The sequence below is a fragment of the Loxodonta africana genome, chromosome 19 (assembly GCF_030014295.1).
Source record: "Loxodonta africana isolate mLoxAfr1 chromosome 19, mLoxAfr1.hap2, whole genome shotgun sequence".
Classification (NCBI taxonomy): domain Eukaryota; kingdom Metazoa; phylum Chordata; class Mammalia; order Proboscidea; family Elephantidae; genus Loxodonta; species Loxodonta africana.
In genome coordinates this window covers 14,640,367-14,653,655 of record NC_087360.1, presented here as the reverse complement: position 1 = coordinate 14,653,655, position 13,289 = coordinate 14,640,367, and the positions used below count along the sequence as shown (strand labels likewise).

At 49.0% G+C, this 13,289-nt stretch overlaps 1 protein-coding gene across 1 annotated transcript in view; it reads right to left on the bottom strand.

The window, feature by feature from the left end:
- Positions 1 to 3,385: 3,385 nt before the first annotated feature.
- The window catches only part of FBXW8 (F-box and WD repeat domain containing 8), a 139,338-nt gene continuing 129,434 nt past the window's right edge, over positions 3,386 to 13,289 (bottom strand). Inside the window, exons 9-11 of the mRNA XM_064272262.1 lie at positions 9,814 to 9,987; positions 7,021 to 7,131; positions 3,386 to 6,438 (exon numbers count right to left, since the gene is read on the bottom strand). Of these exons, the coding sequence (XP_064128332.1) occupies positions 6,288 to 6,438; positions 7,021 to 7,131; positions 9,814 to 9,987 (436 nt within the window). The 3' untranslated portion in view covers positions 3,386 to 6,287. The remainder of the gene's footprint in view (positions 6,439 to 7,020; positions 7,132 to 9,813; positions 9,988 to 13,289) is intronic.

Sequence of the window (13,289 nt, the reverse complement as noted above, 5' to 3'; positions counted from 1 at the left end):
TAATTAAAATGAGGTTCATTCACTGTGAGCCCAGTCCACACAGCTCAAAAGAAAACCAATTCGTTGAGAATCACTAAGGGTGCCATCTAACTGGCAGGGTCAGTGCTCATTTCTCCCAGAGCGTCAGCTGGTGAATTCAGCAGAGCTGGCCTGCCCAGCCACCGTGTGCTATGTGGACGGGTTTGTGTTTCTGCCCGTCCCGGTCATTCAGAGGGTGATCAGGGTGGCCAGTGGTAGGTGCAGACCTGCTTCTGGAGAGGGGAGGCTGGGTGCACAGTCCAGTGGGGCTGCTGGCTCTGGTTAGTGGCAGGGAGGCCACCACTTGGGGCTGCAGCAAGGCCCCGTCTCTGGGCAGAGCCGTCTGTGCAGCAGGATGAGGCAGGGGCCTCGGACCCAGCTCCTGCCCCTGCTGGATTTGTGGGTTAGCCTGCACAGACCTGCCCCTAGTGCAGCAGGCCTGCCAGTGCCTGGATGGGGACATGAGCTGCATGTATGTCCGCAGCAGCCTGAAGCGGGTGATGTGTCTGCCCTGGAATCTGTTCTGAAGCCAGCAAGGGACAAATCAAACAAGTGCATGTGTTAGGAGTCTTCCTGCTATCAGAAACTACACTGGTGACTAAAAGGAAATAGGTAGAAATAAATACGGAGACAAATATTTGAAGGAAGGTGTTAAGTACATACAAGGGCCTGGGGCGCGCGTGGAGCAGGCTGAGCAGGCCCCTGCCCTCAGGCTGCCAGCAAGCTCACTTCTCTTTCCATATTCTTTCACCCATTTGCCAAGAAGCTGGTCAAAAGGGGGTACAGTTCTGTAATACTGCCATATTACCAAGGGGAAAAATTATCAGAGGTTGGGTTTTGGACATTAAAGAATATGGCGATTTGACACAAACACATTAATTTGGTGGGTTTACCGAAGGGCTGTGTGATGGAGATGTAATACGAGAAGCTCAGGGAACATTCTGCAGCCCCGTGAAACATGAATTATGGAGAAGGGAACAGAGTAAGATTACAAAAGCTTCCAATTTTGTCCAAGCACCCTCTTAAGGAACAAATTACTACTTTAACAAAACAATTACATTATTTCCTGATCTAAGGGTCTAAAAAGTTCTTTTTGTGCTTTGCTAAGAGGAGACAGTTCAACCATGGATCTGATCCTTGTCACTGAGTGGTTCAACCTGTCCCCACCTGCCTGCAGTTTAACAAGGCTGAAGCTCAACCTGCCGTGCTGGGAATGGCACAGTGTGACATTACTAGGCTGGTGGAGAGTTAAAGATACAAGTTGCTTTGGCAAGGGCTCTGCAAACACCTGCCTCACAGGCTGTCCACCCACACAGTGACCTTGGGAAGCCTCAAGTCCAGTGGGAAGAGCCAGTGTTTCCACTGCAGCTCCATAGAGCTGTGCCTGTTCTGGGTGCTTCCAGAATCACTTAACACGTGCCTCCAGGGATCTGGTGGAGGACGACCTGTGCCCCGGGTGGACTGCTGGGCCTTCTAATCCACTGCTGAGCCAATGAGTAAGAGCCTAGCTCAGGTCTTTACAGTGTCAGCACCCCAGAATGGCTCCAGTGGGAGTAGTCAGGTCAGCAATGTGTTGGGAGCAGCGTGCTGCCACCTGCACCTTACACACCAACCAGAGAGCATTTGCCCCAGCACTGGGCAAGGGAAGATTTAACATGGCAGGCTTGGCTCCAGGGGTGGAGCATTCTCCCGTCCTACAAAAGGCAGGCCCTGGTACAGACCAGGCGAGTGCCCGCTGCCGAAAGCCCACACTCAGCATCAGAGGCTGAGCGCTCACAGTTGCCCACATGGCACCCGCTGCAGCCCAGTGAGAGCGTATCTGCCATCCCACATTAGAGGCAGGCCCCGTCCAAATCGCTGCAGGCTCCGCTGCAGCAGCCAGGTAACCATCTGTCCTGGCCACGCTGGGGGAAGCCGCAGGGCTGTGCGGCTCCCAGGGCTGCGGCCCGGGCTGGCCAGTGCCATCAGCTCTCTGCTGCCGCACCTGCTGCTCAAAGCAAAAGCCCTGAGTCAGGAAGGAGCTAGCCCCCGTCCGAGCCCGCCATTAGGATCTCGCCCACAATAGCAGGCCACCAGACAGTTCTGTGGAGAGCAAGGACTTGGGAGGCTGTGACTTCAGCAGGAAAGAGCCGTTTCTCTACAAATGGGAGAAAGCCAGTTCAAAGCGGCTGGTGGTTGTGATTTCACATACAAAACGGGAAATACCCTCCTCTTCTTAATTTGGGGCTTCCAGTCCTGGGGCAGAGCCCTGGTGGTGCAATGGTTAAGAGCTTGGTTGCTAACCAAAAAGTCAGCAGTTCAAATCCACTATCCTTTCCTTGGAAACCCAATGAGGCAGTTGTACTCTGTCCTACAGGGTTGCTATGAGTCAGAAGTGACTTGACAGCAGTGGGTTTTTTGGTTTTCATCCCGGGGGGTTGCTGAGTGGCACAGACAGCAAGGGCTTGGCTGTTGACTGAAAAGTTGGCAGTTCAAGTGCAGCTAGAGACAACTCAGGAGAAAGGCCTGGAGATCTACTTCCCAAAACTCATCCATTAAAAACCCTATTGGAGCAGTTCTCCTCTGACATACAACGGGGTCACCATGATTCAGAGTTGACGCAATGGCAGCTGGTTTTTTAGCTCTCCTGGATGTCAGAGGAGCTAAGGTGGCAAGGGCTAAGAGCTTGGCTGCTAACTAAAAAAAAAGGTCAGCAGTTCACATCCACCAGCTGCTCCATGGAAACCGTGTGGAGCAGTTCCCCTCTGTCCTATAGGGTCTCTAGGTGTCGGAATCAACTCGATGGCAATGGGTTTGGCTTTTGTTGGGGGTGCCAGGGTAGAGGCCTTCACCTTGGGGCTGTGAGCTCTCCCTTTCAGAAAGGACCGAAACTTCTACTCTTAGGGAAACTGTTTTTCCTTTGAGCAGCTGAAATCTAAGCCGTAAGTCAGGGTGAGACTTCCCCTTTAGGGAAGGTGACGCCTTCTCTACAATCTTTTAACCTACATTATCACCTGGGCAACAGCCGCTACCACGGCCGTCTGTGGCTGGGACTGAAAAACAGTCCAGTGGCAGAGATGAAATTCTCGGGGGGCCTAGAGTCCCCTTGGAGACACTGATGAAACGTACCACACTGCTGCCCAGAAAATGTCCTTGTGCACAATCCCACATGTAATTTTGTGGGCTCCTTGGATTCTAGGCTAAGAACCCCTGTACTGGAAGTTTTGGAAAAAACAATTCAACTGTGGGTTGTCAAGCAGGTAATCACACAAGGTGAGATTTAAAGGCTGATGTGACAGGGGTGGGCGGTGGTGGCTGGCACAGTGGTATCTCCCAGGGGCTTATCGTGGTACACTGTCAGAGTGTTAAGAGTAATTTGAGCAATAAATAAACTGCAGAGTTTTAATACCAAAACAGACATGGATAAAGTGGAAAGCAAAAGTTATACAGCGTTGGAAGGTAAGACAGAAAACCTGAGGGGTTTCGCCTCCAGCTTCCCCAGTGGCAGATCTCAGTCTGTTGTCTCTAGGAGACATGGTGGTCAAAGAGTTTGAGAAGCAGAAGAGCTAATGAAGAAAACTAGATCTGCTAAAAACTCAGTGACAACTTGCAAAAGATGCTCCCCTCAAAGAGCCAGCAGGTATAAAGGTAAGGTGGCTGGCAGGAGAGGGACATGGGCCACTTTTACGTTTGGGTAAAGGTCGATTACGAAGGGGCACCTGTCTTTCCCCCACCAGGGCGCACTCTCTTCTCCCGGGATGCCAAGGTCTGCAGCAGCAAACACTAAGGCTGGTGTGCTCAAAGCTCCCAGTTTGGGTCCAGTAAACTGTCCTCCGTGAAACCCAGGCAAGTTTTCACAATTGGGAGAAATGTCCCAAACAGCTTGGGGAAAGAAGCCTGTGCTGGTCACACTTTCACACGGGACCAGCTGTTAGCAGTGGATAACAATAGTTTATGACTCTGGTGTCTGTTACTTTTTGTAAAGTTTTCTGGGCCTACTTTCTTTTAAATCTTTAAATTATCTTTAATTGCTGTAAAGCTAGGAAATGTGAACTCAGATGGCAAGGGGCTCCTTCTTGAAAAGAAAAAAGATGTGTTAGGCAGTGGTCCAGCCAGGTGCAGGCTGCACTGGGACTGAGAGAGAAAAAGAGTACGTCTGGATTACAGCCTTATAAAGTGAGGTCACTTGGGGTCAGGCCACCACAGGATGGTGAGAATAAGTAAAAATCTCATTTGCTTGCCAGGGACTGGCTTCATGTTGGAAGCCATTTGGTTGAGAGGAAACAGAAAGCCATCCTGTCAAGTCAACCGTCGCAGGAAGGCTGTCTGAAATAAAGCATGCTCTCTGGGTTAAGAGATGCTTCCCAGGCGTGGCTCTTCATCTGGCCTGGTTTTCCTTTCTAGTCGGATATGGGGTGGCACTTTTTCAACGACTAAACATCTTAAGCAATCTGAAAAACCTTCCAAAACCTTCATGACTCCAAAGTTCCGGGCCTTTGAGTGATGGCAAGCACTTCCCAGCATATACCATGGAAAAACTTAGCTTTTCTCTTGGATCAGGGTGGGCACGTGATCTGCACGTTAAAAGCCCTTACTCTGTATCCCCCACCGAGTTATCTCCTTTTTTATTTGATGGTCCCTTGCATCTTTTTTCTTTATCAAGAATTATCAAGAATTATATATTTTGTCTTTTGAAAAAATTCCTCTTGAAAGGCTTTAAAGATTACCATCTGTTGGCTTTCTATTTCATTAATACATGCTTTCCTCCTTGGTTAAGCTTTCTAAGGGGGCAGTTCATTTATTCGGTTTGTCTTAGTTAGTCTCTCTTAAAGCCGTAACATCTCTGTCTCATCTCAGCTGCACCCCACGGGTTTTGACATTCTGTGCTCACACTGCCGTTCAGGTGTGGAGAGGTTTATAGTTTGTTTTTATTTCTCTCTTTAGACCCAAGGTAATGCAGAAGTGTCTGGAACATTTTCCTGTTACGGTTTTGTGCTTTCTGATTCTCTGGGGTGGGGCTCAGTGGATCTGGTGGCGGGGCATCAATCTTTGTGGGATCAGAGCTTTCCGTTGAGGCCTTCACACCTGTCATTTGTGTATGGTCTGCAGATACTGGAAACACAACATCCTATACACACCTATTGGTTCAAGCTTGTTCATTTTATTAGGCAAGTCCTGCGTACCCTGAAGTTTCTTACTGATTTGATCTGATGACCACCCACTATGAGTATGGATTTTTTTCTTTGTAGTTCTTTCCATTTTTGCCTTGATAATTTGAAGGTTTATTAGGTGGACACTACGGGGGCTGCAGCTTAGAACAAATCTAAATCAAGAGAAAGCAACAGCTTGTGCTTGTTGTACTTTGGAGGTGACATTTATGTATTAAACTGAACAGCTGTCTTGGGTTGTCCTGTGTTATCTCAGCAGTTTAAGGTAATGGTGATAATGGTTCCTCCCGTACCTACGCCTCTTCTCACTCATTCTCTCCTGTGGAACCACTGTCCGTTCCACGTGGAGGACTGGGTTTAGTCAACGAATAGTCAGAATGTATCTACTTTGCATCCTGTCTTCTGGACCCAAGAGTAAGCAAGAGAGTCAGTAATGATATATAAACACATCATCCTAAACCACGGTAACTGCTGTTAAGAAAAAGTAGCACTACAGCAAATTTATAGAGGGTGGGGGTCAAAGAAGGCCACCCTGAGTAAGGGGCTGAGCTGAGATCCAAAGGACAGGGAGATGGGAGGGTCTTGCTGGCCCAGAGACCAGCCCATCCAAAGACGCCAAAAAAAAGAGGAAGGAGTTTGGAGAGTGGAAAGATAGCCAGCAAGGCCGTGATGATTCTGGCCTTGCCTGAAGGTGTGTAGGACGATGCAGGGGGGCCTATGAGGCATCTGGGAGTGTGTGATCCCAGCACTGGCTTGTGCAAGGCAACAGTGCTGTCACTCCCTAAGACCAGGCTAGAGGGAGACGTGTGGAAGGACAGGAGGAGATGTCACGTCTGGAGGGTGTGGGGGAAGGAGACAGAAATTTGAGTCATCTGCGAGCAGCAGAGAGAGAACAGGCTAAGAAGAAACACACCATGACAGACTCCATTTCCATGGCCAGCTAGAGAATGACCTGTCAGAATGACCTGTCAAAGGGGACAAGCGAAGGCAAGACAGGAAGATGTGGTATCACCCTGGGGTTGCTTTCTTTCCTTATCACTGAAAGCCCAGTGCACTGTTCCTCTGTGGTTTTAGACTTCATAAAATTGGTTCTTCTCGTTTTCTCCCTGCTCCCAACTGAGGTCACTCCCTAATACTGTCATAGGGAAAGGTGAGCGCGAGGTCGTAGTTGTAGCCAGCCATGCTGATGTAAGACGAGCGGCAGATGGGCAGAGTACTCTGGAAGGCCAGCTGGTCCACTGCAAACTCATAGGCATGGATCAGCCCCCGGTGCCTAGAGAGAGCAGAAGTGACAACAGGGCTCAGGGTTGCGTTACCAGCTCCGGCCCCCACAGCATCTGCTCTGTCTGCAGGTGCCTTTCAGACAGGATCAGAACCCACTTTACAAATGTGCACTGTGTGCCCACAGTGTGTCAGGCACACAGGGTTGGGACTAGAGAGATGACAGGCTAATGGACAAGTTTGACGGAGCATGTGGGGGAGCACGGGGGGAACACTCAGAGCCAGGCCAGCAGGCTAATAAAAGGCACCTGGGCCACCTGCAGTCAGGGTCTCCCTTTGACTGGGCTTTGCTCCTGTGACGAGGTAAAGTCAACCACAAGCAGGTCTTGCAGGCCCCTGGCCTGTGTATCTGTCCCACAGAGCAATTGTGGGGGCAGGATTTAAAACAGGCATTCAGATGTGGCTACTATCACCCACATCATCCACATATATGTTCCCAACTTCCTATAAAAGGAGTCACCATGTCTTAGGGCACATCCTGCTGGGAACAGTGTGGCACAGAGTTGGCTATCAGTCAAATCAAACGATGCTTATCTTTTCTGAACAGCTGCACACCCAGCCCCACCCAGCTGACCTCCTGTGAGTGGCAAAGTTGTCCAGGTCGGAGTTGCGAACTACCCTCTCGTAGGGCACGTTGGCTGTGATGAGGCTGTGGCTGTTAAAGGCGATGTGACGAACGGGGTGCCTGGAACATGAAGGGAGACAGACTGCTCTAGTGGTGAGCCCTACAGACACGGAGCACATCCTACATCTGCTGGCGCAGCCTCAGGGGCCAGGGCTGCAGAGAACTCTAGAAACCCTCTTAGCCCAGCTTTTCCTACAGAGGAGGAAACTGGGCTGACAGGGGCAGCAGCGTCTCACCTCAGTTCCAAAGGTGGTTAGAACAAGACCACCTTCTTGGCCCCAAGGGAACAAGACTTGTCTTCGCACCAAACACTACTTCGTAACCAGTCTGGACGCACTTGCTTTCTTGTTGATGCCCCGGCCACTTGGTGTGGTTTAGACACAGAGGACAAACCTGACCCTACTCACCACCACACAGTGGCAAACTGCCCCACATCTGCCTCCCAGGCTGGGTGGCCTTGGCCTAGTCACTCCAGCTCTCAGAACCAGTATCCCCCCCATTTGTGAAGAGGGGGCAGGAGGTATTTACTGGTATCTGTAAAGGCCCCTGCCATTCGAAACTCAGAGGGCTACAAATGACACTGTACTCTGCATTGTGAAAGCACATTCAGAAAACTGTGGACTCAAACAGTGTCAAATCCATTTAGCAGATTTTCACTGATCTGAAAAATATCCAGTGCCTGCTATGTTCACAGCACGGAGCCACAGGATAAAGACAGATGCCTGCCATCAAGGAGGCGCCTAACTACTGAAGAAGGTAAGATACATACACCCCCACACAAACAGGTAACATTTCTACAGCATGAGAAATGTTAGAGGCTACAGAGAACTTGGCAGAAGCTGGTATAGGGAGGAGAGGCCAGGGTTGCTCCTGGGGTACATGGGGACAAGGTTCCTTCTTGGCCAGAGCAGAGGGTTCTTTTGAGAGCAGTGAAGGAGTCGTCTGAGCCCTGCCCAGTTGTCCAACGTTTGGGGCACCAACTTGATGTCTTGGGCCAAGTGACGCAGCAGGTCTGAGCCCTGCCCAGCCTACCCCAGGGAAGGGCTGTGATAAAGACTGGAAGAGGAAGACTCAGGCCTGCAATCTGGCTGACTGATGGTTCTACCAACAGAAAGGAGGTTGGGCACAGGGAGGAGATGCTGAAAGATCAAAGAGGACAGCAAGGCAGTCATATGCACTGGACAGAGGATGCTGGGCGAGTGCACAGAAGAGAAACCGGGGCGGGGGGCGGGGGTATGGCCTGGGGGGTACGGATCTGAGTCCTTGGGTCTGGGCAGGAGACCAAGTAAAGAGAGAAGTGAGGCACTGGCCTTGTTCGGGTGGAAACGGTGGCCTAGTGTGGCCATGCAATGGTGTGACAGGACCACAGCTCTGGGGAAGACCTTACTAACCCCAGCTTCGCCTGCCTGAGCCATCCAAGGGAGCACAGCTTTCAAGGCAGAGAAAAGTGAGCCCTCCTGGCTGTAGGCTTGTGAACTAAGAAGCAGGGCTGCAGTGCCTCTCTGGGGCCTGGATGGCTGTGGGAGTTGCCCTAGGGGAGGGGTTGAGTCAGCTCTTTAAACCAAGAACTGGAGTTTTAATCGCCTGTTGGCTCCACCTGGTGGCAACTCAGTGCATCACCACCAAAACCAAAAACGGCAAATGTACCTGTTTGCTGAGTGAGGAATGGACAGATGAAGATGAAGTTGGGCGGTGTAGTCGTCACACAGGGCTCTAGACCCTGAGGGCCATGTGATAAGAGCTGCTGGCCACAGCAGTGGCTGACACTGCCCTCCAAGGAAGAAACCAATTCTTCCCTTAACTTTGCCTCTAGGTGTATGTGGGAGAGGCCAAAGGAGGGTGGCTTCCTATCAGCACAGGCGAGGCTCTATCTGCGAACCTTTTTAATAATACAGTTAAATTCATCCTTAGTTTAAGACTGAAAATATTCAGGCCTTAAGTGCCCTTCGAAACAGTTTAACTGAAGTTCAAGAAACTAACAGTATGCTTGTCACGACTCTCTGGAGTTTAGGTCAGAGGGCCTGGACCAGCTCTGCCGCGCACCTACCTCTCTCTGCTGAATCGCAGGGGGGCGGCGGGGCGGGGGGGAGTCACATCATGGTCTCCAGCTGGCTTCCTACATTTTTGAGTTACCTTTTATTTTCTACCCAGGGGTTCTGAAGCAGGTTCAAACCCCCTGCTGAGAACTTGCGTTTCCACCCCAGAGATAGTAAGTCAGCACCTACCCTTTAACAAGCTCCTCAGGTGACTCTTCTGTATAATAAATTCTGAGAACCACTGCCCTAGTACTGCTCTAGTGGTTCTCAGAACTGGTCCCTAGCCAGCAGCATCGCCTGGGAACTTGTTAGAAATGCCAAGTCTCAGCAGGGGTTCGAACCGGAACAAACCAGTTGGAAGCCCTGCTTCTACCTTTATTAACGTGGAGGAATCCTAAAATAACCAGAACAGCATTTTCAAGAAATGAGCTCTGTTCTTCGAGAAGCCGGGACCTGGCTAATACCTGTGGGTATTATGTTCATTTTAGGGCTGTAAGAGAGAGGAGCTGCAGCTCCAATGACCAGCTGGCCATTTCCAAGTGTCAGTTTCCTCATCTGAAAAGCAGAGATAACAGCAGCTAACTAATAGGTTACAGTGAGGAGTAAGATGAGAAGGCATGGAAAGCACACAGTGCCTGGCTCAGAGTAACGAGGTTGTCCTGACTCTTCCTGTCATCACGAAAAGCCCCTGGGGAACGGACCTTACCGGGAATGCACCTCCCACAGCTTTTGATTCATCCGGTAATCCCACACAGTGACGAGGCCCTCCTCGCCTCCGCTGACAATCTTCCAGTCGTCCATCTGGACTGAGGAGACTCCGAGTTGGTGGGCAGAGAGCGACAGGGCGATTTTGTCAGTGCGGAGGTCATGGATCCTCACCCTAAGTGAGCAGAGAAGGGACGTGGGGTTAGTTACAGCTGGAATCTAGATCCCTTCTCAGCTGTGTTGGTCTGTGCACGCCTATCTAAAAAACAATCAAACAAAACAATCAAACCCTTCTGTTGCAGACCTCTAAAGTCTCGTTATGAGTATGCTTTCATAGGAGCCTAAGATGCAACAGAAACAAACAAGTTGAGAGTACCCACAGCTATTTAAAAGCGTGTGGAACAAGACAGACCCAGGATAAGTACGCTAGCTGCCCTGACACTCACTCACCGTATCTGCTGAACAGGGAAAAGACGACCTGCCTGGAGAAAGTCTGCTGAGCTCAACGTTTGGCTCTGATGGGCATTCTGACTTCTCATGGGAGTCAGCCTAAAAAGGCTGTTCAAATGGTAGATTTTCTGCCAAGTACAGTAATTCTACCAGTGGTATATTCTCTTCAGGGCAAGAGTTAAATCAGCTATTACTTGTCTATAGGTCAAACCCTTACCTGGCTGGGAAATGAACACTTTTGGGTATTTAACTCTGTAAGTTCATCACCATCTTGGTGAAGAGGGAATGCTCCTGTAGTTGTTGACCAAGCATAACAGAATCACTGGGATCAAGAGATTATATTGACTATACCATGACTGCCAGAAGAACGAACAAATCTGTCTTGGAAGAAGTACAGCCAGAATGCTCCTTACAGGGAAGGATACTGAGACTCTGTCTCACTTTGGACATGTTATTAGGAGGGTCCGGTCCCTGGAGAAGGACATCATGCTCAGTAAAGCAGAGGGTCAGGAAAAAAGAGGGAGACCCTCAATGAGATGGGCTGACCCAGTGGCTGCAATGATGGGCTCAAGCATAACAATGATTGGGAGGATGGCATAGGACCAGACAGTGTTTCATTTTGTTGTACACAGGATTGCTATGAGTCAGAAGTGACTCGATGGCACCTAACAACAACAAATGCAGTCACTCACCTGAAGTCTTGAAATATTTCTTTAAAAACCATTTTTTATACAAATTGATGCTGAATTTCCACATACGAATAAATTAGATAATAGCATGGAAATCTCTTGCCCATCAGAAACACCAACATACTTGGTTCCTAAAATAAGCCACAATAACTAAAATTGAACTTGGCAAAATTTAAGTACAGATTAATTTGAAAGGAGGAGACAATCACTTTCTTGAAAAGATCCTACCATCTAGGAGGGGAGCTGGACAAACAATGATAATACATTAACAATGATAATACATTAAACTTGATCATAAAATCTGAAAGTCTGTGTCCTAGACTTTTTCATTGTATGAGCACACACACAAATCTTGTACATTCTCAGGGGGATTATTTTAAGTTATTTTAACACAAAGGACTCAAAGTAAGCTACCTATGGATATTCTGAGAGAATTTCTCAAAGTCTTGAAGCAAAATATCACAAGGAATAGGCTATGCCAACCCTCAGGCCATACAGTGAAATACAAAACACTCAAAGATAGTATAAGACGACAGACAGCTGAAGTAAGACCTTAACATGTCTGTGGCGTTAATATGGAAACCCTGGTGGCGTAGTGGTTAAGTGCTAGGGCTGCTAACCAAAGGGTTGGAACTTCGAATCCGCCAGGCGCTCCTTGGAAACTCTATGGGGCAGTTCTACTCTGTCCTATAGGGTCACTATGAGTCAGAATCAACTTGACGGCACTGGGTTTGGTTTTATCTACGTGGGAAACCCTGGCCGTGTAGTAGTGTGGTGCTACGGCTGCTAACCAAGAGGTCGGCAGTTCATATCCACCAGGTGCTCCTTGGAAACTCTATGGGGCAGTTCTACTCTGTCCTATAGGGTCGCTATGAGTCAGAATCGACCCAACAGCAGTGGATTTAGCTTTTTGGTTTATATCTACACATGCACACACACAAAAGGCCATTAGCTGCAGCCCTGCTTTTTAGTAGCAAAAGGTGGGGCTTCTGTTTCAGGCAGTGTGTTTACTAGGTAACCTGAAAACTCTCCCACTGCAAATCACTTAACATTATATAACATCCTTTTAAATGCACTGCTGAGCTCACCAAATTAGCAACTTCTACAGGGCCCAAGCTGAAAACCAGCACGGACCACTGGAGCTGCTGTTGCCTACGTAAGTGTGTGCCTGGAGCAGTTGTGCTGGAAGGTACCAATCTCAAGAACCAGGGTGTTTGGGTCTCAACACAATGCTGGGGCAGGAGTGTAAGACTTGGGCCCACCAGAAGGGGAGAGAGGAGTACTGAGATACCCACTTTAGAAAAAAGCCATATAAAACTGCTGTAAATGCAAGTTTAAAAAATCAGCCCTGTTGCCGCTGAGTTGCTTCCAACTCACAGCCACCCTACAGGACAGAACAGAACTGCCCCACAGGGTTTCCGAAGAGCACCTGGTGGATTCAAACTTTGGTTAGCAGCCGAAGCTCTAACTACTATGCCACCAGGGTTTCTGTAAATATCACCCCTGAAATTACATTCATTAGATAGGGTAAGAAGCAAATAAGAGCATATCTGAATTAGGTAAGTCTGAAGGAAGTACCCAGAATGGAGCACAAAGAGTTGAAGAACATGAATGAGGAGTTGAGAGACAAGGAGGCTGGAAGGAGGGTGGTTCGGCGTATGTCCAAAAGAAGTTCCAGAAGGGGAACGTAGCACACATGGTGAAGAGGCGATATCCAAATAGTTAATAGCTGTGATTTCTCCAAAAGCAACGAAAGGCATACCTACTCAATGAGTGCTAATTAGGATACATAAAAAGGAATGCATACCCAAGTGTACCATAATAAAATGAGAAAACAGAAAAGAGAAAGAGGTCTTAAAAGCACCTGAGGAAAAAACACTACCTATTGAGGAAAGATAATTAGACTGACAGGAAAAATTAGATACAACATTTAAGTTGTCATGAATGGGAATGACTCGATGTGGACTTCCCAATTAACTAACTAACCCCACTGACTGCGGGGCAGTTAAAGCGATCACGGCTGAGCTGCACAGTGGGAGGGGGCAGTCATTAGGGGACGAGGCAGATCTATAAGTACTGAAGGCAGTGACCTCTGTGTCACACAAAGAGCATGGGCACAGCACTGAACAGGTCTGTGGGGGTGACACCAGCACACTGTGCATGTTTAAATGACTCCTGGAGAGCACTCACTGTTACGCAGTCCCAGCTGAGTAGGCTGGCTGGGAGACTCCGGAAGGGGTGCACAGAAGACTGGCACCTTCCCCTGTACCTCTCTGAGCTTCTTCTGAATGCAGTTCTCAACGTGCCTATTACCCAAGTAATATTTTAAAGATAAAAT